This window comes from Brachypodium distachyon, chromosome 5 (assembly GCF_000005505.3).
Source record: "Brachypodium distachyon strain Bd21 chromosome 5, Brachypodium_distachyon_v3.0, whole genome shotgun sequence".
Taxonomy (NCBI): Eukaryota; Viridiplantae; Streptophyta; class Magnoliopsida; order Poales; family Poaceae; genus Brachypodium; species Brachypodium distachyon.
In genome coordinates this window covers 6,280,056-6,306,349 of record NC_016135.3, presented here as the reverse complement: position 1 = coordinate 6,306,349, position 26,294 = coordinate 6,280,056, and the positions used below count along the sequence as shown (strand labels likewise).

Below are 26,294 nucleotides of genomic sequence, written 5' to 3'. Positions count from 1 at the left end.
CGCCTGTCCCAGCCGTGCTAGACCCGTTAACTTTTGGTAGTTTGCATGTGTTGGATACTTACATTACATGCACTGGTAAAAAAAAACCTTACGTTGGAGCAAAACTGACAGTTGTGTTGGGGTTTTGTTCATCTACGTTTGCACGCGTTGCATGCAGCTGCATACACCAACTAATTTTATGTTGCATTTACGTTTGCAATTGACGTTACATGCAGCTTCGTATATTGAGATTCTGTATGCGAATTCGTCAGATGGAGACAATATCAACAAGAATATAACACGAAAAATGTTTCAAGTATATTTTCTGTGTCGCTCTTGCTTCTTAGTGTACTAACTAGACAGATGAAGAATACAACAAGTATATTTCCTGTGTCGCTCTTGTTTCTGTGATGCCTAAGCTCAACTCAAGTGAAAGTAAACGGACATAAGGTATACTCTTTCCTTTGCAAAGAAAACTTAGAAGTAACTCAGCACAGTTAACTAATTTCGGGAATGGGTATTGTCATCACTTTGCAATCCTAACTAACTACTCTGAAAGAGCCCTGACAAATTGCAAGAGCTGTCTGGGATCCGTCTCCTGAATTTCGTTTAGATGTTGAAAGTTCTTTGCATATAGAACAATATGTTCGGCAGATGATCTTCAGAGGTCTTTTTTGACGAGATTGCAGAGGCTGTACTCCATTTGCAACATTTTCTGCTAATGCCGTAAGTGAGAGTGCTAATATTCTCAAGAAAAGGCCACTTTTGCCTCATAAGATCTGAAAAGATGATTAGCACTTGTAAATTTCTGATCAAACTGAAAGATAGATAACATAAGTTACGTGGATAACTGCCTGGCCACTACCAATCACCTGTGCTTCAGAAAGACCATTGCTCCAGAAAAATAATAGCGTGCAGGGCCCATCCATCAGTAGTTTTGACTCTCCCTTATAACTTCTCCATAAAATCCATATCCAGAAGCAGATTCCACAAAGCATTAGCCAATATGCAAAACAACAATCCAAATTGTGTTCATATACTGATATACACTTACACTAACTAGGTAAAATGTATGATCAATCTATGTTAAATGCAAATCCTTAACTATCGGCAAAGCACAAAAAGTATAACAAAGAAGGTACTTAAATCAAAACGTTTAAAGCAAGACTACACCTAGCTAAGTTCAACATTATTGAAGGAAAATAAAACTGAACATTGGAACTCCTGTAGTTTCTGCCAGATATTTAAGACTATTATGTGGGCTGATGTCAAAGTTGTTGCAGGATACCTATGCTGGTGTATACATTAGCGCAATGTCTAATCAGATAACTATCTGCATTTGCACTAAAAATCACATGTACAATGATTATCGTAACTACTCCATAAAACGAATATGGTTTTAACCGAAGGATGGTAGACTGAATCAAGTATGAACATTAGTTTGACCAGCAATAACAGGATTCAGAATGCAACTATGCAATAAATTTCAGTATTTGTTGTTTCTACTTGTGAGACGATATTTAGATGATGCAAAAACGAGCTTCTCAAGTCGTCGTAAAACAAATTCTAAATCAGCAAATTTATCCTAACAGTGAGTACCATAGTCAGCAGAACAACGGCTACACGAATCTACCACAAAGGAAAATGGTTTCTTAACAAAAAAAACCATTTGTTATCGATCTAATGCATCGAAGCTTTCCAGGTAACTGCCACTACTGCAGCTTGGCTACTGCTGCTGGTGAAACAGATGGCAAGTCCTCTGAAGGAAAAGAGAAAAGTCACATAGACAGCAGCACTGACATCAAAAGTTCAAAACCACTGCCAATTCCCTGTTGCGCTATACAATGTGAACTTTGAACAATAGCATGCACCAAGTCAAGATCTGGTCCAGTCACACTATCACTGGAAGATTGACCCAAACACATTCTATATATTTAGTGTGTACAAAAGGAATATTTGTAGTTTTTTTTAAGGAAATAGAAACTCCTGAATGATTCAAAGCTAGTTCCTCCTACACGTGTCTACTGAATCTTTTAGTCACTATAAAGGTTCTCATGAATACATGAAGGATGAAAAGAAACCAATGACCACTTTCAACCTCACAAATTGTTGAAGAGAAAGAACACAAACACATCTAGAAAGAGAGAAAGAATATGAATAATGTCACATGAGAGCATGTTGCCGCATCCTAGCTTTGCAAGTAAATACCTCTTGCTGGAAGAATTGCATTTCAGACTTTAAATTGAACACAATACCCTGATGTTACGACAAACCAGCAAAGTGTAACCTGTTTTGAGTGTTCATGTGTGTAAGCATATACTGATACTATCATAGCACACTGGCGAAAAAGAATGATTCTGAAAAACTGAAATGTAACTTTTTATGTTATCGGATTATTAAGCTAAAGGGACAGGCTCCTTTGAGCTATAGCTTATTTTTAAAATGATCAAGCCTTTCTCTGCTCCAGCAAATAAAACAGATTGAATTAATCATGACAATTATTTTCTTTGATTAGCAATAGGCCTGGCAATGATTGTTCCAGAGAAGTACTGTATTACAGTACCGTGAAATTTTGTCTAGGAAAAATAATCAACACCCAGGGAGTAAGGTATACTCCTATAGTATGCATATTCAGATTGTCGGAGCAAGTTCTCTTAGACATTGCTTAATATACATTACAATACAGTCTTTATCCCTGGTAGCACAAAAATGATGTCACGTTGTTTTGTGGTTGAGTGTCTGTCGGATGCTTGGGGTTGATTGAAATGTACAAAAACTCAATAAGGAAAAGTTAAACTGAACCTCACTACTTTGATTTCAGAGAGTCTATAGTTGTAGCCTGTAGCTTCCTTGTTAAAGTGTTAACTTGTTCCTGTAGCGTATATTCTGTTTTCAGGTTAGCATAACTAGCTTATACTTATCATTATACATTGTCACTGTAGAGAAAACTGGAACCTATGATCAGGCCAACTCTACTATGCAATTGAATATCATTGCAGTGAACATGAATTGATTAGCGGAAACAAAGACCCTAAACAATAGGAAGCAATCGAATATTCTTGTTGCAAAAAAACCTGATTCAACCTAGAAATTTTAATTCATAACAGACCAAAGAAGTAAATATACTGAACAAAATTTGCTTTGGCCAACTACCAAGAATAGAAGGACGAGATATTGCACCAGCAGGAAGAGTGTTAGTGTCCACCTCATTGCAATTGAAATAAAACTAACCGAAATTGGTAGTAACCAAACATTGATCCGACAAAAACAAGCTATAGTGCCAACAGGAAACACAGCAGATCACCGGAGGAAGAGTGACAGACCTTTTGGGCATGACAAGGTGGCGATTTGCAGAACTCTTCCTTGCACAGATCAGAAAAAATTGTACAATTGCAACGCAGCAGTAATTTAGGCAGCAGCATGATGCGAGTCTCCTTGCCGCTGCAAGCCCCCTCACACAGGAATTCTTCTCCAAAAATAAATCTGTATGAGATTCGCAACAAAAGAGTGCAACTTATCCATAGCAAGCACCAAAAATATCGTTTACCTGCAGTTGGTTGACTAAGCCAAGAAGGTGAAGGTGATTAATTCTGGCTGAAAAGAGACAATGAATTGTGAGCGATAGTACATCACAAGGATTTCATTTATCAGCAATATGAATGTCGATAAAACGAAACAGATATTTTCTGTTTCCGAATTGTGAGAAAACCAGCATATACAAACCCCCTTAATAATGCCACATAATAATTACACAACTTTTGTGATCACATAACTTATTTTGTATTGTAGAGACACACTTGAGCTATTGTTTGGATATTGACCATAATTTTTGTAGCATCTACATCACTCATGCACTTCAATAGAAGCCATGATTTTTGTGCAATCATGAGAGTCAGATAAAGGGACATCTAATTGCAATTACAAAAAGCAAAGATTTGGACAAATATTTTCAACGGAAGCACCTCAAAAAAGCACCATCCGGCTGGTATTGCCAAAAAAATTAAACACACATGAGCTACCTACTCCTCAACTACACAAATTTAGACCTGAAACTTCTAATCTTGAAATAATTGAATCAATAAAACCTGTACTGAATCTAAAGAATAATTTTGTTCTTCATCGCCCAAGCAGTTACAATAATGCACGTGAAGACATCTACATCTGAATGCAGTTAATTGTTGATAGGCTTCTAATCCTGAATAAATGAATTGATAAGCTTATACATCTACACAGTAATTGATCTAAACAATCAGCCGTGTTTCAATTTGAACAAAGCATATCAATAACATTTAGCATGAATTGAATATTGGCATCTTCACGAGAATCAGGAAATGGAAGAACTTTCCAGCGAAATTAACAGTTAGCCAGTACCTTAACTGCAACCTCAGAAAAAAAATTGCAAGGCGCTAGATTTTGCGGCCATGTCCTAGCGTTGTGGCAGCCGCAGCAGGACACCCGTGCAATTTCAGTTGACCAGATTCGGTACCAACACAAGATGGCAACTAAAATAGATTAAGGACCTAGATCAGCACACGGGAAACACAACAGAGAAGCAGAGGAGAAGGTAAAGAGTTGTCGTTAAAAAAAAGGAGAGAAGAAGGTAAAGAGATGGACCTTCAGGGCTGGCACCGGCGAACTCCAGCTGCAGCGAAACCAGCAGTGCTACAGCCACGGCCACCTGCCGTTGGCTAGGCTGACTTACCGAGGCCATCCGCAGCACCGCACGCAGCTAAGGAAGGTCGGCGGGTCGCCTTGTGCGGAGTCAAGGGACACCACCGACCGGGGAAAAGTGGAGGGAAAGGCGGGATTCGCCTTTGGGTCGCCGGGGCGCGCTTCGCCGGAGGAGAGAGAGCCGCCGGGAAGCTCTTGCCGGAGGGAGAGAGAGGCGGGCACTGCCGCCGCCGGTGAATGTCGGAGCTCCTCGCTCTGGACGGTTGCGCCGTGGGCTTGTCGTCCCGGTCGATCTTGTCAAGCTGCTGCTCGAAGAGGCCCTACACGGTTTGGTGAGGGTGTGTGGTCGGTGGGGAGGGGAGCTGAAGGGATCGTGGTTTTTTTTTTTTTCTTTTGTTACGGCAAGGTTCGTGGGGATTTTAGGTTCACGGGAGAGAAATTACGTCTGGTTCGGTGGAATCTCAATCCGGTCCGACAGAGGCTCGTTGGACAGACCCGGGTGCAGAATAGCTTATTCTGTGTATATAACTATTCTTCATCCGGGGTCGAACCGAGCCGGACCAGAGCGAGTTGCGTCTTGCGCGTGGCCCACCTAATTTTCCATCGTCTCAGACGTAATTTCTTTTTCTTTTTTACAGCGACAATTTCTCGGTCGAGCTAAACCCACCTTCCTCAAATCGTGTGTGCGGTTCCGGATTTTTGGTTCGGTGGAGTCGGGGTGTGGCCTGGCGATTGGCGAGGATAGGTGGTGCCGGCGGCGACGCCTAGGGAAGGAGCAACCGGCGGTGGCGCGTGAGAGCAGGAGGAGCGGCGCACGCGGCGTGGCGGCGGCTGGCTACGCGGCTTGATGGCTCAAGCCTGAGCGGCCCCGGCGCCGGTGCCGGTCGTTGGGGCGACGTCCACCTCCATCCCCATCTTCTCCTCCGCAGCTCAAAGCCTTGTCCGCTTCAGCGCTACCACGGAGCCGTGATTCCCAGCGTCAAACAGGCCCCTCGCTAGCCTCCTCCTCCTGCTTCTTCCTCCTCCTCCTCCTTCTCTCTCTCCCTCTCCGGCGCGTGCGTGAACTGGAGACGGAGATGCTGCTCGTGCTGCTGCCGCCGCTTGGCTCCTCGGGAGCAGCAGCAGCCGCTCGGATTCAGCCCTGACAAAAAGGTAACCAATCAAACCAATTCCTCTTCCTCTGTATTTTTTTCTTTTAGGCAAGAATCTATCTGAGTTTTTTGAGGCAAAATTCCTCTGATTAATTCCAACGCAATGGAGCATTGAGAAATTTGTTGCTGCCATCACATCTTGAGTAGTTAATTACAGCAGCCATGAGAAATATTATGTTCGATGGAGTTGACTTGCACCTGTTCGACGGAATGCTCGTGAGAGTGTTTTTTTTAGCATAATGCAGGTTTGTTCTTTACTTCCTTCTCTGCAAGATTGAAACACTGACCAATAATACTAAGATTTTATTGTCTGGTCTGCAGAAGTATTTAATTTGATGCCACTGTTTGAGCTTATGAAAAATTACAAAGTAGAGTTGGCGTGATCATATCCTTTTTAAGTACTTTCAGGATTGTACATCCTCTGGAACAGAAAATAAACAGGGAGAGGAAATCATGCACATCCTCTTTTCTTATTTGTATTTGTCCTGCTTTTCTTTAGCTGAGGCTGAAAGTAAGCATCTTTGTGGTCATGTCCTAATGTTCTAATACTCCCGCTTTCCTCTCAGATTTTTCCTTAAATCTTATGGTAGCTTTTCACCTAAAGATCAAAGTATTCCTCTATTATTTAGACACAAACCAGTAAAGCTCAAATGATGTGAGTTAATTAGGTCAAAAGCTGAACTGATGTGAGTTCATCAGGTGTTCCTGTTAGTTGGCTTGCCCAATAGATATTAGTTTGCTTGCTCAACTGAAACAAAAGTTTGATAATTTGGGACTGGCAAAGGGGGACATATATGAAGATTCAAATATTTGTCTCAGCACAAATATAAGCAACAAGGTCTTATCTCTTCCATTATTTTATTACTATATGAAGTTTGAGGTCTCTAGTTTCAACCTGATGAAGGGTAGGGTGACTCGTTGTAGAAACTAGCAGACTTTGCTGGGTAATTAGAATTTGCAATTTCGTCTCAATGCAAACTACCAGACTCTAAACCCTGTCTATTCCAGGAACTACAAAGATTTGCTACAGGTGGTTTAGCACGTCAAGTATTTGTGCAGAGAAAGAAGGCTAGGGGAGGAGGTTACAGTAAAAAGGTGCACTTGGCTTCCTTTAGTGTGCTCTAAGCTGTTTGCAGAAGGTATTCTTGATGCTTCTTTAATGTGTGTTGTAGGATAATCCAAGTTTTCCTTCTTCCAGGCTCTATTGTGCTTTTCAGATCATGTTATCCTATCTAATGCCCGCTACAACTAATTTATCTGTGTCATCTTGCCCTTTTTCTCGATTGTTAGCATGTGATTCGTTAGTTTTCTTGTGAGTTCCTCCCTATGTTGTCCTCTAAGAGATTTCATTTTGTGCACCGTAAGTCTTTGATCGCGTACATATATAATTTCGGATTTGATTTATTGCTAATGGAATGATTGTTTTCATATGGTTGGACATAACCAGGTTTAGCTTAAATAAGGTGCTTGCAAGCTTACAACAATGATTTATTTTGTGTTCCAAAATTACAATCTGTACTAATCTGTTTGAAAAAATCAGACTTTAACCTCTTTCCCTGTGGATGTGTATCAAAACTGACAGTTGACTGCTGATACTATGTTCATGAAATTAAGAGAGCTTGTAACGTTGGCTTTTCTTGATTATAATACGAGCATACTGGTGGTACCCGGTTTATATAATAATTCATTATTAAATGGAATTCTTGGAGTTTTTCCTTCATACCAGGTTTAAGAACTCTTATGCATCGAAATTCACAGGAGAACACCTGCATGGTAAGTTTCTTTAGTTTCTATAACATACAGATAGAGCTGCTTTGTTTTACAGTACATTACTGCTTCATGTGGATCTCAAACCCTTTCATGTTCGGCTTATGGATTGAAAGGTGTGATTGCATTCTTTGGTACGGTAATGGTCTCATCAGCTATTTTACGTTCGTGGAGAGTCTCAGCTTCTCTGACCATACACCAGTATACAGTATTTTTATGGCAGAGGTTGAGATTGTCCACCAGAGGAAGAGAGACATGGGCTATTTTAGCTCTAGGATTGAGGTGGAAAAGCTGTTACCACATTCAGAGAGCTAAACTTCCTCTAATTTTACTTGTGAGCATGTTGTAAGGTATGCTATGTAAACTCTTGTTTAAGGTTGACAAAATTCTAAGGATAATAAAACTTGAACTTTTGTTCTGGTGAGTACCTGTTTACTTGTATCCCACCTTTATTTACTCTTTTCTTCATGTCACACGGTGCAGGTTAGGAGGTGAAAAGCATTTATGTATGGTTTAAGAATCAAAGCACACTGGATTATCAGATGTGAGTTTGACTAAATATTTCTTCTTTCGCCTCTTTGTTTGATGAAACGGACATGCTTAGAGTCTAAGATATGAATATGATTGCCGATAATGATGATGATTTAATCTGAAACCTAATATCTTGTTGTTTCGTCATGTCTCATGACAAATACTCAAGCAAGAATGTGCAAATACTAACTTACAGGTGCATTTTTCAATTATATTGATATGATTTAAAAAATATATCTTGCAAACACAGAGTTTAGTAACATTGTGTTATGGTATTATTTGCAGGATGTTGGGCAATTTTGCAGGCAGTCATTGTGTCAGATGGAGAGAAGTGTTACTGGCCTGAGGGAGGAATGATGAGTCTGAAAGGGCTTGCATATATAGTTACAATCATGTCTATACCTTTCTTCTTCTGCTGTTGTAGTGCTTGAGCAGTTAAGTGAGGCATGTGTTTTTTGTACTCGTCGTTGTTGTGACAAAAGGATTGCTTAATTTGACCTCTGTAATGATGCTTGAAAATTTTCGTTTGCCACTCTATTTTGTTAATCAAACAAGTTCCTGCGCACGCCCAGCCTCTGGTCTCCTTACGGATTAACTTAGGAACAGGAAGCAGTTTAATACTTTCTAAAGGAAGTACAACTGCCTAGTATGAGGCTAGCTACCGTAGAAAGGGCAGTGCATGCAACATAATTTTCCTATGTCACATGCAAAATAACTGGACACAGCAAGACGGATGTCAACATAATCTTCTTACGATGCATGCAAAATATCTGTGCGGCACAAATGCTCATTGCAAAATATGAAAATATATTGCAGAAAGCTGCAACATAATTTTCTTACGTCAGATGCAAAAATAACTGCATGGGAGCACAGCAGCAAGAAAAATCGTGTGTGTGTGTGTATATCTTCTCCATATAGTTCTTTCCGAAATGCTTTGGTGGCTGCCTTTCTCTCTCATGGTTATGACAAAAGCTGGAGTGTGATACTTTTGTTTGAACCCTTTGCAAATTCGAGGTAGTCTACTGTTCTGGCTCACCCCGAAAAATTGAAAACGCATTCCTCTTTTATTTGGGCCAGCCTATGCTCTGACCACTCCCAATGGAGCAGCCAGGCCCGGCACCTTTCTGATCTGGGCCAGCTCAGTCCACCCAGAAGAGCTGCAGGACAGGCCCACAGCACATGCACGCCTCAGCGACAACTTTCTGGTCTGGTCTGGGTAATAGTGAGTCTCCACCACAAACAGCCCACTCCAGTAGTACTTTTGGTTTTTTTTCTCAAGCACCGAGCTAGCTGTGAGCCATCCCACGAAGTCTCAAATCTCACGTCTCTCTCTGTTACCCAGCGGACAATACACTGCTACATGCTTTTGCACGCAGGATAGAAGATGTATCTTCCTGTGTTTATTAGCCAATGGACATTTCAGCGATCCATCCCTATTATCCCTAGTAGATATTTGCACGTCCTTCTATCCCGTACGCAGTAAATTATTTTTAATTTTACGTTCACCAAGTAAAAGTCTTCGGTACCCAGGGCCGAACGATTCGGTACCTTAACGAGGATGCATCCGGTGCCACGCTTAAAATATTCGGTACCCAGCAAATTTAATTCTTTCGTGTAAATAGAGTCATACATACCTAGCATGTCTATGGTACATAGCATTACCATGGTCACCTATGATATCCGTTTATATTTGCGTAACTTATTTTTTTATAGGATGAACACATCATTAGTCTCTCTTTTTTTCCAGTTTGTACAGTCGAATGACCTAGGAACTTCATACAAGGGGCATAGTACCATCAGCATCTTTACGAGGATACTCTTTATTAAAATGGGCATAGTACCATCAAGCACAAGCACAGATAGATTAAATCCCAGACGAAAACTAAGTTGATTAATAACGCCTTACTCAAAACTCTGATTATTAAACATGAAATCAGTACTACTGAAAAAAAACTCTCTGTACAAGCGAGGAGAAGAAGGAACACTTTCGTGAGATTTCCGATAGCAGGACAACATCTTCAGCAAAACAAGAGACTAGATCCTTCTTCCCAGCCAAGAATCGAGCACAGGCTGTTGGCAAAAACAATAGAAGGAAGAACACGACACCTGCGACTCTCTAGACATTTCAGTACTCTGGTTGAAAAGACAATGTACCTTGATAAATATTCTATCGGTACAAGTGTTAAATTGTTCAGTACCTCATTAACAGAACTTTGAGAGGATAAGAAAAATCTTCCAATTTTTGGTACCGAGTGTTAAATTATTCGGTACCTCATTAAGAATAAGAGGAGCCGCTCAAATGCATAGTTTCAGCATGGAACAATCACAAAATGCATGATCTTTGACTCAAACACGATCACAAAATTACTTAACACTTCACTCTTGAACTTGTAGCAAGAGAGAATAGATTTCAGAGTTCCATATTTCAGAACAAGTACAGATCAAGCACCTTACTTAACACTGCGCTACTAATGACTTCATCATACTAAAGTACTAATCAGATCTGAGCACGGAAAAGGCAAAAAGGTTTGGGAATGTGGTAAGCCTTGAATCTGAAGTTTGCTAGAGTTGGTGCTCGATTTGTTGCTGAACCTGTGAGCTTAATATGAGGACAACGATTCAAAGGACATGATGCAACCATACAGTGCGATTTTTCATAAGCTGAAACATTGTCCTGGAATTTACAAATTGAGCACCAAACTATGGATGTCTGCAAATAGCGTCATAACTTGATTGTCTGAAACACCAGATTCCTGAGTATAATCAAACAAACTCTTGGAAGCAGCTAACAGAAGTCCAGAAGAATGAAGTAGAGCAAGTAGCAGACTAAGCACAGGTATCATCCTGATGGATTTTTATTTCCCCTTCAAACAAGCACTATCTTCAGAGCCGAATGAAATTCTAAGACCAAAAAAGCCCGAACTCTCGACAACAATTATCAATTTATCAGTCTGAGCATTTGTTGGTACTGAATAACAGAATCTTGTGAACAAATTATCAGTCTGCTAGTTCCTGGCCGGGGCAAAAGGGAGTAGAGAGGAGAAAAGGAGGAAGACAAGAGGAGTTTGGACTAGAAATTAAGCACGCACGCAAGCACATCTCAGTGCAGCAGCAACCTGATTAACAAAACCAAATCGTTGGTATAGCAAGTTAGCAACTCCCCTCACAAACATTTATACAAACATCGGTGTGCACAAGAACTGGCAAGAAGTGGCACTTTACCCTGCAGCTCCAGTGGCGCGACCTGCGCTTCGTCCACGGCCTTGTCTAGCGGTTCAAGCGGTGGCACCTCCACCTGCCCGCCGTCCCCCGCCTCAGCAGCCACGGATCCACGAGAAATCTCCCCAGGCGCGTGGATGGGCAGACCTGCAGCGGCTTGCGACGTCTGGCGCGGCCGCGGATGAGCGGACCGGCGGCAACGCCACCCCCTGTCTATAGCCTAGGCTCGTAGGACTGCGTACTCTGAACGGAGAAGACGCGCAGCGGCGCATGCGGCAGGGGGTCAGCTTTCTCGAAGGATTAAATGGGTGAGATACTCTGAACGGAGAAGACGCGCAGCGGCGCATGCGGCAGGGGGTCAGCTTTCTCGAAGGATTAAATGGGTGAGAAAATCTGATGGAAATTCAGAGGTAGAGCCCGTCCGAATCACGATGCATCGATGAGCGGCAGAAGAGTTGGGCGGGAGGCTCCACGTCGACGTACTAGCTTGATATATATATATATATATGTATGTATGTATGTGTGTGTGTGTATATATATATATGAAAAAAAATCCGTGCGATGCTACGGAACAACGGAAAGTGTATCAAGCACGAGTCGGTGGAGACGAAGTCTGGACATTGATTTTTTGATTTGATTGATCTTCATGCTGAGATTGATACCGAGATTTTTTGTTTGTGTTCGGATTGATTTCCATACTGAGATGGATACGAAGAATTTTGGATTTCATGTTAAGGAGATTGATTTATTTTATAACTGTTCGTATTATGTTATGACAAATTTGGTCCGTACGATAACTTTCGGTAAGTCTAAACCGTAGAATTTCTGCTACTGAAATCGTGAATAAGGCGGGAGGGAAAAAAAATAAGGGTTAGTGGCATATTGATTGTAATTTTAACGAAGTTGACCGACCAACGGCGCCCAACCATCACCACCGATTCCAATTTAATATATTGTAATAGATATATATATGTATGTATGTATATGTATGTATGCAGGGAACGATCTAAACTTCTTCGCCTGCATGACTAAACTTTCCTCGCTGCGGAATCAGTACATCCTACGCGTCAACACGGCATGAATATTCTGAACTTCCATCGATACACGAGTGAACTTCCGTTTTATAAACTGTGAACTTCATGACGGTCTCTGAACCTCCGTCGGCTGTAATATTTTGCCTGCGCCGGAAAAGAAGGAGGTGTCTGGGCGTGAATGTACTGAACTTTCCTATATACAAGAGTGAACTTCTTATTTTATAGAACGTGAACTTCCCTGGTACAAGAATTTTGGCGAGAAAGTTTTGCAAATCCAGATTAACAAGGCTACTACACCCCTGATCTTGTAGCGTGACAGCTAGTGAACTTCCCAAATAAAACTTGCGAACTCCCATGAAACTAACTAGTGAGCTTTTCAGTCTAAACAAACAAAACTTCCATGAAAGGGCATCTGAACTTCTCAGTCTATAAAAGTGAACTCACATGAAAACTAGCTAGTGAACTTCTTAGTCTGTACAAGCGAATTCCCATGACAGGGCATCTGAACTTCTATACAAGTAAACTCTCATGAAAATTAGCTAGTGAACTTCTCAATCTGCATACCTGAACTTCCCTAAAAGCACATGTGAATTTCCCAGCATACCACGCCTCTAACTGTGGTCTACAGGCGTGAACGTTTTGAACTTCCATCGACCACACGAGTGAACTTCCGTTTTATAAATAGTGAACTTCTTGACAGTTTCTGAAACTCCGCCGACTGTAATTTTTGCCCGCGTTAGAGAACAAGGAGGTCAACGGGCATGAACGTTCTGAATTTCCATCGATACACAAGTGAACTTCCGTTTTATCTACAACCAAACAACAAAATTGGCTGTGGAGCCTAATTCAATACTAGGTTGATTTGATATCGAGTCCAATTCAGTTCAAAGAATTCCAATATCTACATCCAAACGAAGCTCTAAAAAATTTGCGATGCATGCAACGAGCAGATCAAACTAGGAGGTTTGCATGCGCACTCCACCTTGGTCTTAAGTGAGCAGATCAAACTAGGAGGTTTGCATGCGTACTCCACCTTGGTCTTAGCCAGGTGAAAAATTATAGGCCTAGTTTTTACGCGAAGTGTTTGGTTCGGTGACCTTAGCCTCAAAATAGCGCACACCAGATTTGGGTAGGGTCTATCCGTCACTTAGACCTCTCCCAATGTATGCCTTTTAGCACGTAATTTTAGGCATTTTGCGGATATGGCATGCTAATAAAGAATAAAGAGAGGTTTGTGGTCTCTTGCTGAAGATACAACTCTTGCACGTACTCCCTCCGTCCAACAATAGGGGGCATATTATGATTCAGTTGACCAAGTTTTTGACCACAAATTACTTTATGAATATGTGACTAATGTGATCAAAATCATAACCATAAGAAAATATCCTTGAATAGGAATATAATGGATATAAATCTATGTCATATAATAATATATTAATTTGTGATCAAAGCATTGGTTAAAGGAAAGCTAGTGCGTCCTCTATTGTTGGACAGAGGTAGTAGATATAGACAAAAACATTAATTTCCCAAATCACATGCAAGTATACCACCTGAATTAATGAATGCAAACTTTTTTAGAGATACAATGCATTGGAGAGTTTGTCCCCTATGAACTATCATCACCGCGAGTAAAACACTCATGCTTGCAACAGTAAGACTTTAAACATCAGCACGTCAACTTGACAAACAGATAGTTCATGGTGACATGAAGGGCCGTCATCCATGGCATGCGGGGTTGAGGGCCGGAAGCCGGAGGAGGTGACGGCATCGCTTGGAGATTGCTGGCGACAGGATTTGTCGGTGATGGCCGGGACATATGGTGGAGAATCATGACTCGGATCGGGACGGAGTCGTGTGCGTTACCACTGGATCAGGAGACAGGAACACGTTGGTGGGAGACTTGGGAAGTTGGGAGAAATTAGGTATTCAGGGTTTAGAGGAAGGGGCACTAGGCAAGGGACCAATTCAGAAGTCATAAGAATTGAGAGTAGTTCCATAGTTATATGGCCCCACCTGTCAGCTCCTATATATGGTTACACATGTACAGTATGAGTTGTACCATTCCAATACCCGCTCTACCCGATGAGTATAGAATTTTTTCCATTTAAAACCCATGGGTATGTATGGACCAAACCCTTATTCTAATAGGGTTTTACGCACTTGTTATGCAGGTGCCGGGTACATGTTCATCCAGCTAGGCTTAGTTGGTTGAAAAAAAAGCAAAGATGAGTGTTTGACTCATGACATGAACCAACTAAACACAATGCTCGAACTCAAAACACCAAAAAATAACTTGTTATCTCGCAATTCAAATAATCCGGTATGGTATGCATGATATTGTGACGCGCGATTCAAATAATCCGGTATGCATGATATTGTGACGCCCTGTTACCTCTGACAAAGTCAGCGTAACGGAAGAATCGCCACATATAGAGTTGCGCCAAGATCAACTTGAGGAAAACAGTAGCATGTACATTAGGAATCTTCACCGTTTGCAGACGGTGTCTTATTTCAAGGACACTCAAAGTGTCTCCAATTCTTACTACTGTAAGAGATACCTCTAATCTAGACATTATTAGGTCATCTTGAACTATCCTCCTGGTGGTCTACGCAACATCATTTTCGTCAGTGGCATCCTCATACTCATACTCATACTCCACTTCAGCATATTCCGTTTCATAGTAAGGACCAGACCCATCACAAGTACCGGCTTCTACCTCTTCGGGGCTCACCAAGATCAATTGGTTCTGAAAACAACATAAGCAAGGCTGAAATACGTACTCCGCAAGTCGACGGAAAGCATCATGCATGAGTTAACCTTGACGACCATCAAGCCGTCGGACCAAAATAATTATATCCGAAAATACGTTATTTTTTTAGTATTTTGTTGATAACCATATTTTATTTGAAAAATCTACTGGCGGCAGATCGACGTGGGATCTTACATCTCGTGTTAGAGGAAATCCCACACGACGCAGTTCCAAACTCGGAAGTTAGGAGTGATATCACATTTGACTCTGATCAGAGGTGTATGCTTTGCCCATAGCATCACTTGGTCAATCCTCGTCGGTGCACTAATCATCTGCACACGATTAGACCAAGGAACTAGAACCAAAACCAGCCCGTACACTACCTCTGCTTTGCCGCCTTGCCTTACGTAGGCCCACGGGTCGAGACCCCTGACCGGTAGGTCCCGCCCTAGGGTGTCTGCACCTACCCGGATACAGTCACCTTCTCACCCAGGCAAAGGCAGCTACTTGGCGTGGTTCGAATCAGCCTGTCCCATTCCAGGTCTATGGTCAGTACGGTCTGCGCCGCTTTTGAAGTAAGCGCCAGTTGGTTTGTCCTTATATGATATTACTATGTAGGAGAGCCCTAACTTTCCATCAACCCTATCCGGGTTGCTCTACTACCTAAGCTCCCTACCCGCCGAATATACTCTAGCCGTAACCCTGTCCGGGCCGGCAAATCTAGTACTGACCAAACTAATGGATCTTCCTGATTCACATAAATATTCTTAATATTTATAAAAATTATTTTTGAGTGACATGCAAGAATTTTGAAATTCGACAAATTTCATAAAAACATTTTCAAAGACATGTTCAAAAGCTGCGACTTGCCTGGTAGCGCCCCGGTCAACTCGGAAACACTGTCCGGGTGTCCTACTTGTCCGGAGTCAACTCCTAATATTTAATTCATAAACATACTTAAAAATACCCTAAACAGAATTGCAATAAATAAAATAAAGCAAGCAAGACAAACATGCATTGTTAACAAAATTTTCTAAGCTAATCACACCTAGTCTCTGGTGTACAGATGAAATAAAAGATGCAAGTGTGTGTGTCGATGTGTGCGAGTGCGTCTCTGTGTGCTCTACTGCTACTGCTAGCTCCCAAGTAAAAGAAAATTAATGCCCATTGCAAGTAGTAGCGTAGTACTCCTCTGGATCCCATCCAACGAGCTGTCAAATACTCTCTCTGATTTTAAATTCTTGATTCAAATTTATTCAAATATGGATATATCTATTCTTAAAAAACATCGAGATACATGTAATATTTCGAAAACAATTTAGGATTGGAGAAAGTAAAAGAAAATAAAAATCAAAAGGTGACTAAACGCATGAGGTAAGGCCAGCCCAGCAGAACAACCCCTGCCCATTCCTTTCTCACGCGAACGCTCCACCCCTTTCCCCTCTATTCTTTCTCTCTCCCTCGGCCTCTCCTTTCCTCCTTTCTCTCTCTCGAGCAAGCACAGCACCGCGCAACCGCCTTGATCTCCCTGATCCGGCCATGCCTGGCCAAGCTAAGGCCAGCCCCAAATTCCTCTCTCCCTCCTCTTCTAGATTTCCAAACTAATTTCTACAAAACGCCACCAACTTACTCCGAGACTTCAATAATCATACAAGCAAAACAATCATGCAAAGCAAATAGATTAGCAAGACCTCTACAATGATTACATCTAATTTTAGTACCTGTCCACCCCTTTTGCAGCAAAGAAAAGCTCGTGGAGGAAAATGATTGTGGGTGAAAAGTGGTGGGTCGGTGAAAAAAGCAGCAATAAAAGGAGAAATTTGCTATTTATAGTGTTAAGTGTACTGTGTAGTGTGGTGATAGGTGGTGTGTGCTGATGTTGTATGTCCTCCACGTTTAGCTTCATGGTGACAAATGACACACATCAAATGACAATTGGCAATCATGCAGCTGGGCCCACCTAGGGGTTTCTTAGATGCTGAAAGTCTCTCTAAGGGCTAGGTTGTAAAACTATAAGGACCTTTTTGTAATTTTCGAAATATTTGTTTGTAATTAAGGACTTTGTATTATTTTTGTGATATATATATATATGATGATTAGGTTATATAATTTAGGCGTTTGAAACCTGTGGTTTCACGTATTCGCAATCTGATCTAACACATTTCATAAATAAGAGGAAAAACTTCAATCTTTCGTAACCAGAAATCCAAACTAAAACTTGAATTCCGGGAACAAACACAAACAATCCGAATCAAAATCACATTCCAATCTTTTTAGATTTGAAATTCCCAGAAAAATCACGAAGAAAGCTAAATCATGGACACCAACGGCGACGAGAATGAGGTCCGAAGCATCAGCGGCAGGCTCAGGATGTCGACGTGGGAGGTGGCGCTGGCCCTCACGGTCTGCCTTCAACATCCTCAACGAGAAAGGATTCAGAAACTAGCGGGGAAATGGAGAATAGAGAAAGGTGCGGGGAAAATGATGCTAGATTTGGGCCTGCATAAGGAAATGTCCAATTCTTGCTTTTCTATCCGGACTCGCTCGAATCACTTTTTGCATCTTACAGGACATGTTATAACATTGTTGTAGGATACGAAACAAGGAGGATTAATATTGCATCCTAGATTACGAACGGGTGATGAAAATGTCACCCTAACCCATCATTGATGAAAATGTCACCACTGATACTAGGTTACTGCTGATGGGTCCTTCACCCGTCAGAGATGAGGGTTCAAGACGTGTCAGTGTTATGTTGTTATGTAGTGCACTTTCTCATATGATTATATATTTACTCTGGAATGTTGCCAACTTATTCATCCTGTAGGTGCTGATCGATTCAGTGCTAATTCGTAACGAGAAGCTAGTGTCATCAACAAATTAAAACATTAAAACTATTAAGAGAAAAGCAAAAATGACATGCGTTTCACACGGGCGCGGAGCCTGCTAGTAAGGTGCATGACCAAACGCCTAGGTGCACAAGTAACCATAGATACACTGCCATTAATCGCATTCTATCCCATTAGCATCTAGCTAACACCGAATTACCAGATCACGAACATCACAAGGGCGCCCATGATGCCAACAACACTACTTGTCCCCATTATATCCTGACGAAGCTTGTTTCCTGCCGATGCGAGCGAATCCGTGGTCCCTTTATCGCTCTTCGCCGTTGGCGATGGTTCTGCCGGCGAAGAAGGCCCGTCTACGTCTTGATCGCTGGCATAATCAGGCATCTGATCGGGCGCGTCAGCATCGATCGCCTCAGTGCCAAGCGGCGGCGTTTCCGGACCGGAGATTGTTGGGGAGCTGCTCCCGTTGCCTGACCCGGACAAGCCTTTGCCAATGCCCGGCGGTATAATGGCGGCACTGACCTGCATCACGGAGAGGTTATACGGCCGGCACGCGACGACCTTCACCAGCTGGGAGCTGGCCGACGAGCCGGGCTCGGCCGACGCGAACGACATCTGCTCGTCGGCTCCCTGGGTGTACTTGATGAGTCCCATGGAGTCGGCGGCGGCGCCCGTGGTCTGGAACAGCGTGGTGAGCATCGCCGTCTTGCCATGGACGCTGTCGAGCTTCATGGGGTCGTAGTAGTCGAGGATGACATGCACGGCCAGCACCTTCTTCTGCGTGTCGGCGGGGAGCGCCGTGATGGCGCCTGCGGCTTTGTCGTCGACCACAAGCACCGTGATGGCGTCTTGCCGCGCGTTGATCTCCTCCGCGACTTTCGTCTTGGAGAGGAGGGAGTTGAAGGTCTTGAACTCCGGGGACTCGCTGATGATCTCCGTGATGTTGAACTTCGCGCTGTTACTGAACGAGGCGAGCGTTAGAAGGAGGAGGAGTGCTGTCGTCGTGGTTACCCAGGGAGATGCCATGGCTGTTGTTGTTGTTGAGGGTCTGCTAGCTGAGACTTTTTTTCGGGACAAGGGCGTCCAGTGGATACGGGTGGACGGAGAGACATGGCTAATAAGGGTGATGGCAAATTTGCATGGATGCTAAGTTGGGGCATGCTGTGCAAAGGGAAGGTGGGCGTCAAACTTAGCGCGTTGAAATGAAATTTAAGTACGGAGCAGTAGCAGTTTAACGGTTGGGCCAATTTGACGGGGGTCCTCAAGGGGCTCACGTTTGAGAACAAGGTTAAAGATGCACATGTCAGTAAAATTACTCAGCGGTAACCCTCTCACCGCTATCCTCGAATCCTAGGACAAATGCAAAGTGTGTGGATCTCGTGGAGCATTGTTTCTCGGATGAGACATGTAGATAGGAATAGCAATGTACACTTATACATGCCCATTGATGCATCTAACCAGTTTACCCAAAAGTTCGAACTGTCAGGGAATGACGATTAACATATTTCAACAAGCTCTCTCACGTGTAGGCTACTTTAGGCCTTAGACGTGGGATCAATGAACTATTTTAGATTAATATTATGTTGGCCGAGGTTTGAACTTCAGACCCTTTTTCTCTGATATCATATTGAATGGATGTACTAACCAGGATAAGTGATTAAAATACTTCAACAATACCCCTACCCATCACTATTTGAAAACCGGCCTATATGTACGGATGTACTAACTGGTTGCAGCACGCCCGCTTAAATTTCAACTTAAATAATTAACTAATTTTGTTAACAGCCTGTCTTATCCTGTTAATTGAGATTAGTACGGTTGACCTTGGAAAATAGTCCCTCCGTTCCTAAATGAGACCTTATGGCCCTCTTCTTTTCGGCTTCCAGGACGGGCTTCTCGGAGAAGCTGCTCTCCCCCAACTTTCGGGAAAAGCCGTCCTAAATTTTTTGCTAGGTTTCCAGATTAGGTTAGGCTAACCTAATTTGGAAGCCTAACAAAATTTCACATGCGGCTTCTCCAGAAAGCTGGGTGTGAGCAGCTTCTCGGAGAAGCCCATCTTAGAAACCGAAAAGAAGGTAACTTATATGCCTTTTAACATGGAATGGAGGGAGTAGTCAATAGCCCAACTACTCTTAATTACAGTGCAGTCCATATAACCATGCAACATAATTATACACCCAAGAAAACATGACACATCTATATAATGCTCTATCTTCCTATTCGGATTACCAATCCATCTTCCTCACCCACCATATCGGATTCATCTCATGAGTGGTCCTAGAAGCCGTTGCTTTCCAAGACCTTCATATTTGGCACTTTTTTTGGAATTGTTGGGTCGAACAATGACCTTAATGTGCTCAACTAGTTCAAAACGGAGAAGCCCCTCAAGTTCCATTTTCTGTGAATGGAAATGATTATACCACGGGTTACTACCTTGCTGATGGTATATACCCAGGCTGGGCTGCCTTCATGAAGACCATAGCACTTCCCCAAACAGAAAAACACAAGTTGTTTGCCAAGCACCAAGAACGGGGTATTGCAGTCCCGTTTTCCATTGTCAGCCGAGAAAGAGTGTTGAAAGGATCATGCTAGCTTGTTTGATTCTCCACAATATGATTGTCGAAGATGAGAGAGAGCAGGTTAAGATTCATATTGACCTGAGTGAAAATCCAAGGGCTTCATTTGCTCTACCTCCTGAAGTTAATGTTGGCGGCAATGTGTGTTTCGCTGACGTGTTGTGTAAAAAAGCTACTATTCGTGATCGTCCACAACTTACCCAGCTTAAAAAGGAAAAGAAACATGTAGATATCAGTATCCAACCATGACTAATTGTGATGGTTATTTTTAAACCTATGCTAAAAATATGCTCGATCAAATCATTTTTAAGTTGGGTATGCTATGGATGAGCACAAATAGTAGCTTTTCTATGCAGCACATCAGCGAAACACAGATTGCCTCCAAAATCAATTTCAGGAGGTAGAGCAAATGAAGCCCGTGAATTTTCAGTCAAGTCAATATGAATTTTAACCTTCTCTCTCGCATCTTCGACAATCATATTGTGGAGAATCACACAAACTAGAATGATCCTTTCAACACTCTTTCTCTTTCAAAGACATGCAAGCCGGTTAATGATGGTAAAATGGGATTGCAATATACCCCAAGAGCACGCTCAACATCTTTCCTTGCCCCTTCGTGCTTGCAAACTACTTGTGCATCTCGGTTTGGAGAAGTGGTATGGTCTTCATGAAGGCAGCCCACTCTGGGTATATACCATCAAGAAGGCACTAACCTGTGGTATACTCATTTCAAATGACTAAAAACTGAACTTGCCACGCTTCTCTTTTCAATGCATAAAAAACATAGGGGACTGGTTGAGCACATTAAGGTCATTTTTGGACCCTGTCAAATATGAAGGTCCTGGGAAGCAACGGCTTCTAGGACCATCGTTCGTACTCCATAATCACCGCTAGTGAATTGCTCCCTCCATGCTAAAGAACACTTCTCCCATCGCCAATGCATGCAATCGGTACTTCCTATCATTCAAGGGAACCCATGAGACTCGTTAACATGATGTACACTCTCGACCTCCTCCTATGTTGTGCGTACTCCGCACCGAACACTTGAATCACCCCATGTGCAACTTGTCCAAACGCTCTAATTTAGTTCTCTTACCAATCTTCATGTACTCATCGAGAGCATCTGCAAGGGTGATATGTTAGCATGTGCATGGCTGCCGTACTTGCAACGGTGAGAGCCCTGTTCGATTAGAACAATTGCCCTACAAGTGAAATAGGGAGACCATTGACCAAGGGCATTCATGATGCATAGGAAGATGTCTCTATTCATACAGAATCTTGTACAAAACATACTTGCAGGGTAGAATGGTTGTGCAACAAAGTAGTCCTCCACCAGGCGCTGATGCGAACCTGCATGATCCCTCCGGATAGTTTTCCTTGGACCACTTCGTCGTTGAGATGATTTAGGCCCGAGTCTAGCCTTGATTTTCATCATGAGCCTCTAAGCAAAGGAGTCTAGTGCATTATGTTGAGTACCACAGACTTCCATGATTTTGGATATGGGGCTAGCTCATCAGATGAATCCGACATGGTGGGTGAGGAAGATAAGAGGTAGAGGAAGGAAGATAGAGCATTATATAGACGTGTCTTGTTTTCTTGGGTGTATATTTATATGCATGGTTATCTGAAGTGCATTGTAATTAAGTGTAGTTGGACTATTGACTAGATGATTTTTTTTTCACTTCCTGCATGGTTATCTGGACTGCAATTAAGTCAGGACTGTTGATTACAAAGTATAGTCTCAACAATTTTAGCATAGAACAATCTTATATTTCAGGACAAAATAATTTTAGCAGTGATAGTGTGAAAATAAAACCGATTTGAACTAAGATAATGAACAGTAGGAGATAGCTCAATCTGTTTTGACAAATAACCTCTCCCTGAAATACTTCAGTGCCAACATGTGCTCAGATCTCACATCTTCAGGTATCCCAGTTGTGTCTTGCATCATCAACGATCAGTACGTTTCTAGCATGACTGATTGCTGCAAGGCATGCAAGTTTCCGAGCTTCAAGATTCTCACTGGACACAGGCCTTTGTGTTTCTAACATCTCTTTTCGGCCTTCATTTGCTGCATTCTGAGCATCTACAAACTTGGGAAGCTCACCTTCAAGATCTACAATACAATCATGTTCCTTTATTTTTCGTTTTCGCTGCTCCTTAGCTTGCTTACCGCTTGGTGGCAGTTCATGTCAAGCATCATCTAGAGAGAAATGTTGCCCCACTTCATCATCAACACTAAACGTACTCTTGTCGAGCTCCAGATCTTCTAGGCATTCCAAATAGGCGTCCCATTTTGAGAAGCTCCCAACAATGCTCGAACATAAGTGGACTATCTTCTTTGTGATCTGCCTCATAAGTTCTCATTGCCCTCTCCTTAAATCCACATCAGATTTGCCACTAGCATACAAAGCATTAGCCTCCTTCCAGCTCGCACAAAACCATGCAACACGTTTCTTTATTCTCCCAAAGTGATCTTTCACTTGCTTGACTAGCCTTGCCCTGTTTTTGGGGGTGGTACCATTGTAGACAGCATCAACATCTTTCCATACTGGTCGTTCTTGTAATTTGGTTGGATGGGGTCGTTTGAATTATTCAACCAAGCACTCACCTATAATATTATAAGCAAATTATTGTTGTGCTATTAATGTAACACATGGAGCCAGCAAGCAAACAAACAAACTTACCAATCTACAATCCTCCTCTTTTGTCCATAGCAAGAGTTTCTCAGTCCTTGCACAATTGCCACCATTGTTGTCATCGTCAACATTGATTGGCTGCGGTGGAGTGCCATTGCTCACGGCTTGTTCTTGGCTTGATGAGTTCTTAAAGAAACTGAGGAAACCACCTGGCAGATGAGAATCCAATCCCCTGCTCAAGCAATAGATGATCAAACAATTAACTCCATATCATTTCTTTTACTCGCTACTGCAGGTAATTTGTAAGACTAGTACACATGTTGGTATGTACCATTTAAAAAGTTGATAAACAAGTTGCTGGAATTAGCTTAGTCCAGTTTTACCAAAAGATACACAGGTAAGTGGCATGTAGAATTTAAAAAGTTGGTACACGGGTTGCTGGAATAATATTGGATTGCTCCAGCTTTACCAAAAAATACACAGGTTGGTATGTAGTATTTAAAAAAATTGATGGTCCCCTGAACATATCTGAAAATGATGGCATTTTGTCATTTACTTATCAAATATATGCTTTATTCTAATAATTATATTACTCCAGCTTTAGACATGAGTAAGGACCAATTATGATGCAAAGTGTGTTACTCCCTCCGATCCATATTAATTGTTAAAATATTACATGTATCTAGACGCTTGTAGTCACAGATACATCCATATTTGGGAAAATTTGAGACAATTAATATGGATCGGAGGGAGTAATTTGTTTGTATCTTAACAGCCAAAATATCTGTAGAGAACAATAAAAGAAATCAGCAGCAGAAACACAATGTCCGTTAACCATATATGAAACTAGTTTAGGTGAACCATACTATTTCAGTTCCAGTGCACATCTCTGAATCATCCAGCCAGGAAACTATATGGACACAAAAATCCTTCCAGTCCATTACGACAACTATTTGTCACTGACACCATGGGTTCTAACTATTATCTAAACCATGGAAATCACAACATCTCCATATCCGAAATGACAACACGAACGGCTATCAAATTGTTCAAAATTGACACCACGAAGGGTTATCGATCGGATTCTTCAAAATTGAGACAAGCAGGGAAACAAGTGTAGCAACTATAGCAAACTTTCATTTGTGTATAAAAGAAGATTACCAATCCTAACAGTAAATGCTCAGGCTATTCAGAAAGCATACCATGCTTGAGGATCGGAGTCGTCAGTATTTCCAGTCATGTACCAAGGAGATGCAGAGCCACCAATGTCGGCGGGCGGTGCCCAGCAAGGGCCTTGAGCAGAATCTCCTGCTACACTCAGTTGCTGCAGCCCGGGGAGCTAGCTTGATGTAGAGGAGGGTACCAAGGACTGCGGTGGTCGTGGAGGGATCCAACTACCTGGTCAGTGCGTGAAGTCCGACGGAAATAAAGGATGAGGCGGCACCTGGACAAGATGAGGCGGCCGCGGTTGGACGGGCTGAGGCGCCGACGGAGGGACAGACTGCGGCACTGGCGGAGGGACGGGCTGAGGCGCCGGCACAAGTGTTCTCTTTTGGAGTGCTGACCCATCTCCTTGTGCGGTGCCGGCGACAGTTCTAGGGTTCGGAAGGCGGCCTTTGGGGCTCTTCGATTTGGCTCAAAATAGATGATTTGGGGCGAGCCTCAATTACAATTACGTGTTTGAACCTTGAACAGGATGATGACCAAGGTAGGATGGCGGTGGAATACGCGTGCTCGACAGCGTCGTCGTATTCGTCAGCCATGGCCTCGACTCAAGGAGAAATCTCACCACCTTCTCCTCAGCCACTGCCCTAGAGTCACCGTACAGGAGGAATATGAAGGGAGGAGGACAAGAGGAAGACGATGGAAGGAGGAAGATGAACCGAACTGGTACGTAATTTTATTTTAAGCGATCGAACCGGTACGTACCAAAGAACCAGCACGTCAGCACGTGTGCCCGTGCGTGGCTACGGAACCTGTACATTGCTACGGGTCAACAAAATCACAAGTTATGTTTTTTTAGTAAGCCTGCTCATGGATACCCGACCTGGATAGTTAAGTTATGTGTCAACGTTTATATTTATGGATATACCCAATGGGTCGTCCCATTATTCATGTCTAGGTTATGAATATACTCCCTCCGTTCCTTGAAATATGTCATATACGTTATGGATACTAGTGGATTCCCCACGCGTTGCTGCGGGTCGTGCAGGGGAAAATAGAATGTGGTAAAACAAAATTTCTCAAGAAACATTATGTAAAATTATCGCAAGGATTGAAGAGAAAACATACATATTTTTATAGTGTAAGAAGTTATTTGACGTAATACGCTGCAGGTATAATCGTTGTGGTAAAATACATCTGAAGTCACCACAAATCATTGAAAACTTTGCAAACACAACTAAGTAATTATCATGATATTGATATGGGGGATGTGCATGAAGCATAGTAGGTGCGCCAAGCTGCATCATGGGGGGTGACATAACGGCATTCAAGATAATTGTCTATTTCATTGGATGATCCCGAGCATGAGGAACTTCTATAAAATCCAACTCTTGAACAGTCAAAAGCCTTTTGTGACATATTTAAATAGATATTTGTGCATACCATCATGATTAACCCTCTCCACATTTATGTGAGCATGATATTTTACCACTAAGTCAACATTGTGAGGAACAACAAATCTGTTGTCAATGTTAATTCCATTCCAGTTTACGACTATCCCATTGTTGGGTCGAGCATATTGAGCAAAACCTTTTTCTGTTATAGTGGGGGTTTTTTCACAAAATTCCTTAGGATTGAATTTGGAACATTTGTTGTCAGACATACATGGTGAGTTCGGGTTTAGAGCACCACAGGGACCATGAATCATAAAGAAGAAACTGCCTCATATCCTACTGGATCAGTTGTTGGATCTGGCAATTGAGCAGAGATAGCCTAATACAGTAGTGATCAGATGTATCTCCATTTATGTGTGTCAAGCATTTGTATTAGAGATTTAACAATGTCTTCATTAGCATTAAAAGAGCCTCGAGGAGAAGAAACAACATTTATCCTGTGTGCAACCTCATTGTTTGTATCAAAGATGTAGAGCTGAGCATATTCTGGACGATGACCTTGCGATG

The 26,294-nt window shown here is 42.3% G+C and overlaps 1 protein-coding gene and 3 long non-coding RNA genes across 8 annotated transcripts; 1 reads left to right on the top strand and 3 right to left on the bottom strand.

Annotated features, from left to right (window-relative positions):
- Positions 1 to 265: 265 nt before the first annotated feature.
- Positions 266 to 5,023, bottom strand: LOC104585296. Its single transcript, XR_001404880.2, has 6 exons — positions 4,594 to 5,023; positions 4,351 to 4,481; positions 3,527 to 3,573; positions 3,303 to 3,445; positions 852 to 2,266; positions 266 to 758 (listed from the first exon to the last, which is right to left on the bottom strand). It is a non-coding gene; the product is annotated as an uncharacterized LOC104585296 (long non-coding RNA).
- Positions 5,024 to 5,185: 162 nt separating this feature from the next.
- LOC104585295 lies at positions 5,186 to 8,664 on the top strand. 5 transcript variants are annotated; one of them, XR_732937.3, is made up of 4 exons: positions 5,188 to 6,940; positions 7,528 to 7,918; positions 8,052 to 8,112; positions 8,385 to 8,664. It is a non-coding gene; the product is annotated as an uncharacterized LOC104585295 (long non-coding RNA). The 5 variants fall into 5 exon arrangements; XR_732938.3 differs by having other exon boundaries at positions 5,191 to 5,802; positions 6,810 to 7,918; XR_732936.3 differs by having other exon boundaries at positions 5,191 to 6,046; positions 6,810 to 7,918.
- Positions 8,665 to 10,439: 1,775 nt separating this feature from the next.
- Positions 10,440 to 11,683, bottom strand: LOC104585294. Its single transcript, XR_732930.3, has 2 exons — positions 11,322 to 11,683; positions 10,440 to 11,215 (listed from the first exon to the last, which is right to left on the bottom strand). It is a non-coding gene; the product is annotated as an uncharacterized LOC104585294 (long non-coding RNA).
- A 6,346-nt stretch (positions 11,684 to 18,029) lies between these two features.
- Positions 18,030 to 19,036, bottom strand: LOC100839170 (fasciclin-like arabinogalactan protein 14). The gene has a single exon (XM_003581046.3). The coding sequence runs from the start codon at positions 18,978 to 18,980 to the stop codon at positions 18,147 to 18,149; it is 834 nt and encodes a 277-aa protein (XP_003581094.1). The 5' UTR covers positions 18,981 to 19,036; the 3' UTR covers positions 18,030 to 18,146.
- Between the last annotated feature and the right edge of the window lie 7,258 nt (positions 19,037 to 26,294).

What these genes read in the sequence shown, in the direction of transcription:
- LOC100839170 (XM_003581046.3), bottom strand. Translation starts at nt 18,980, where the DNA reads ATGGCATCTCCCTGGGTAACCACGACGACAGCACTCCTCCTCCTTCTA.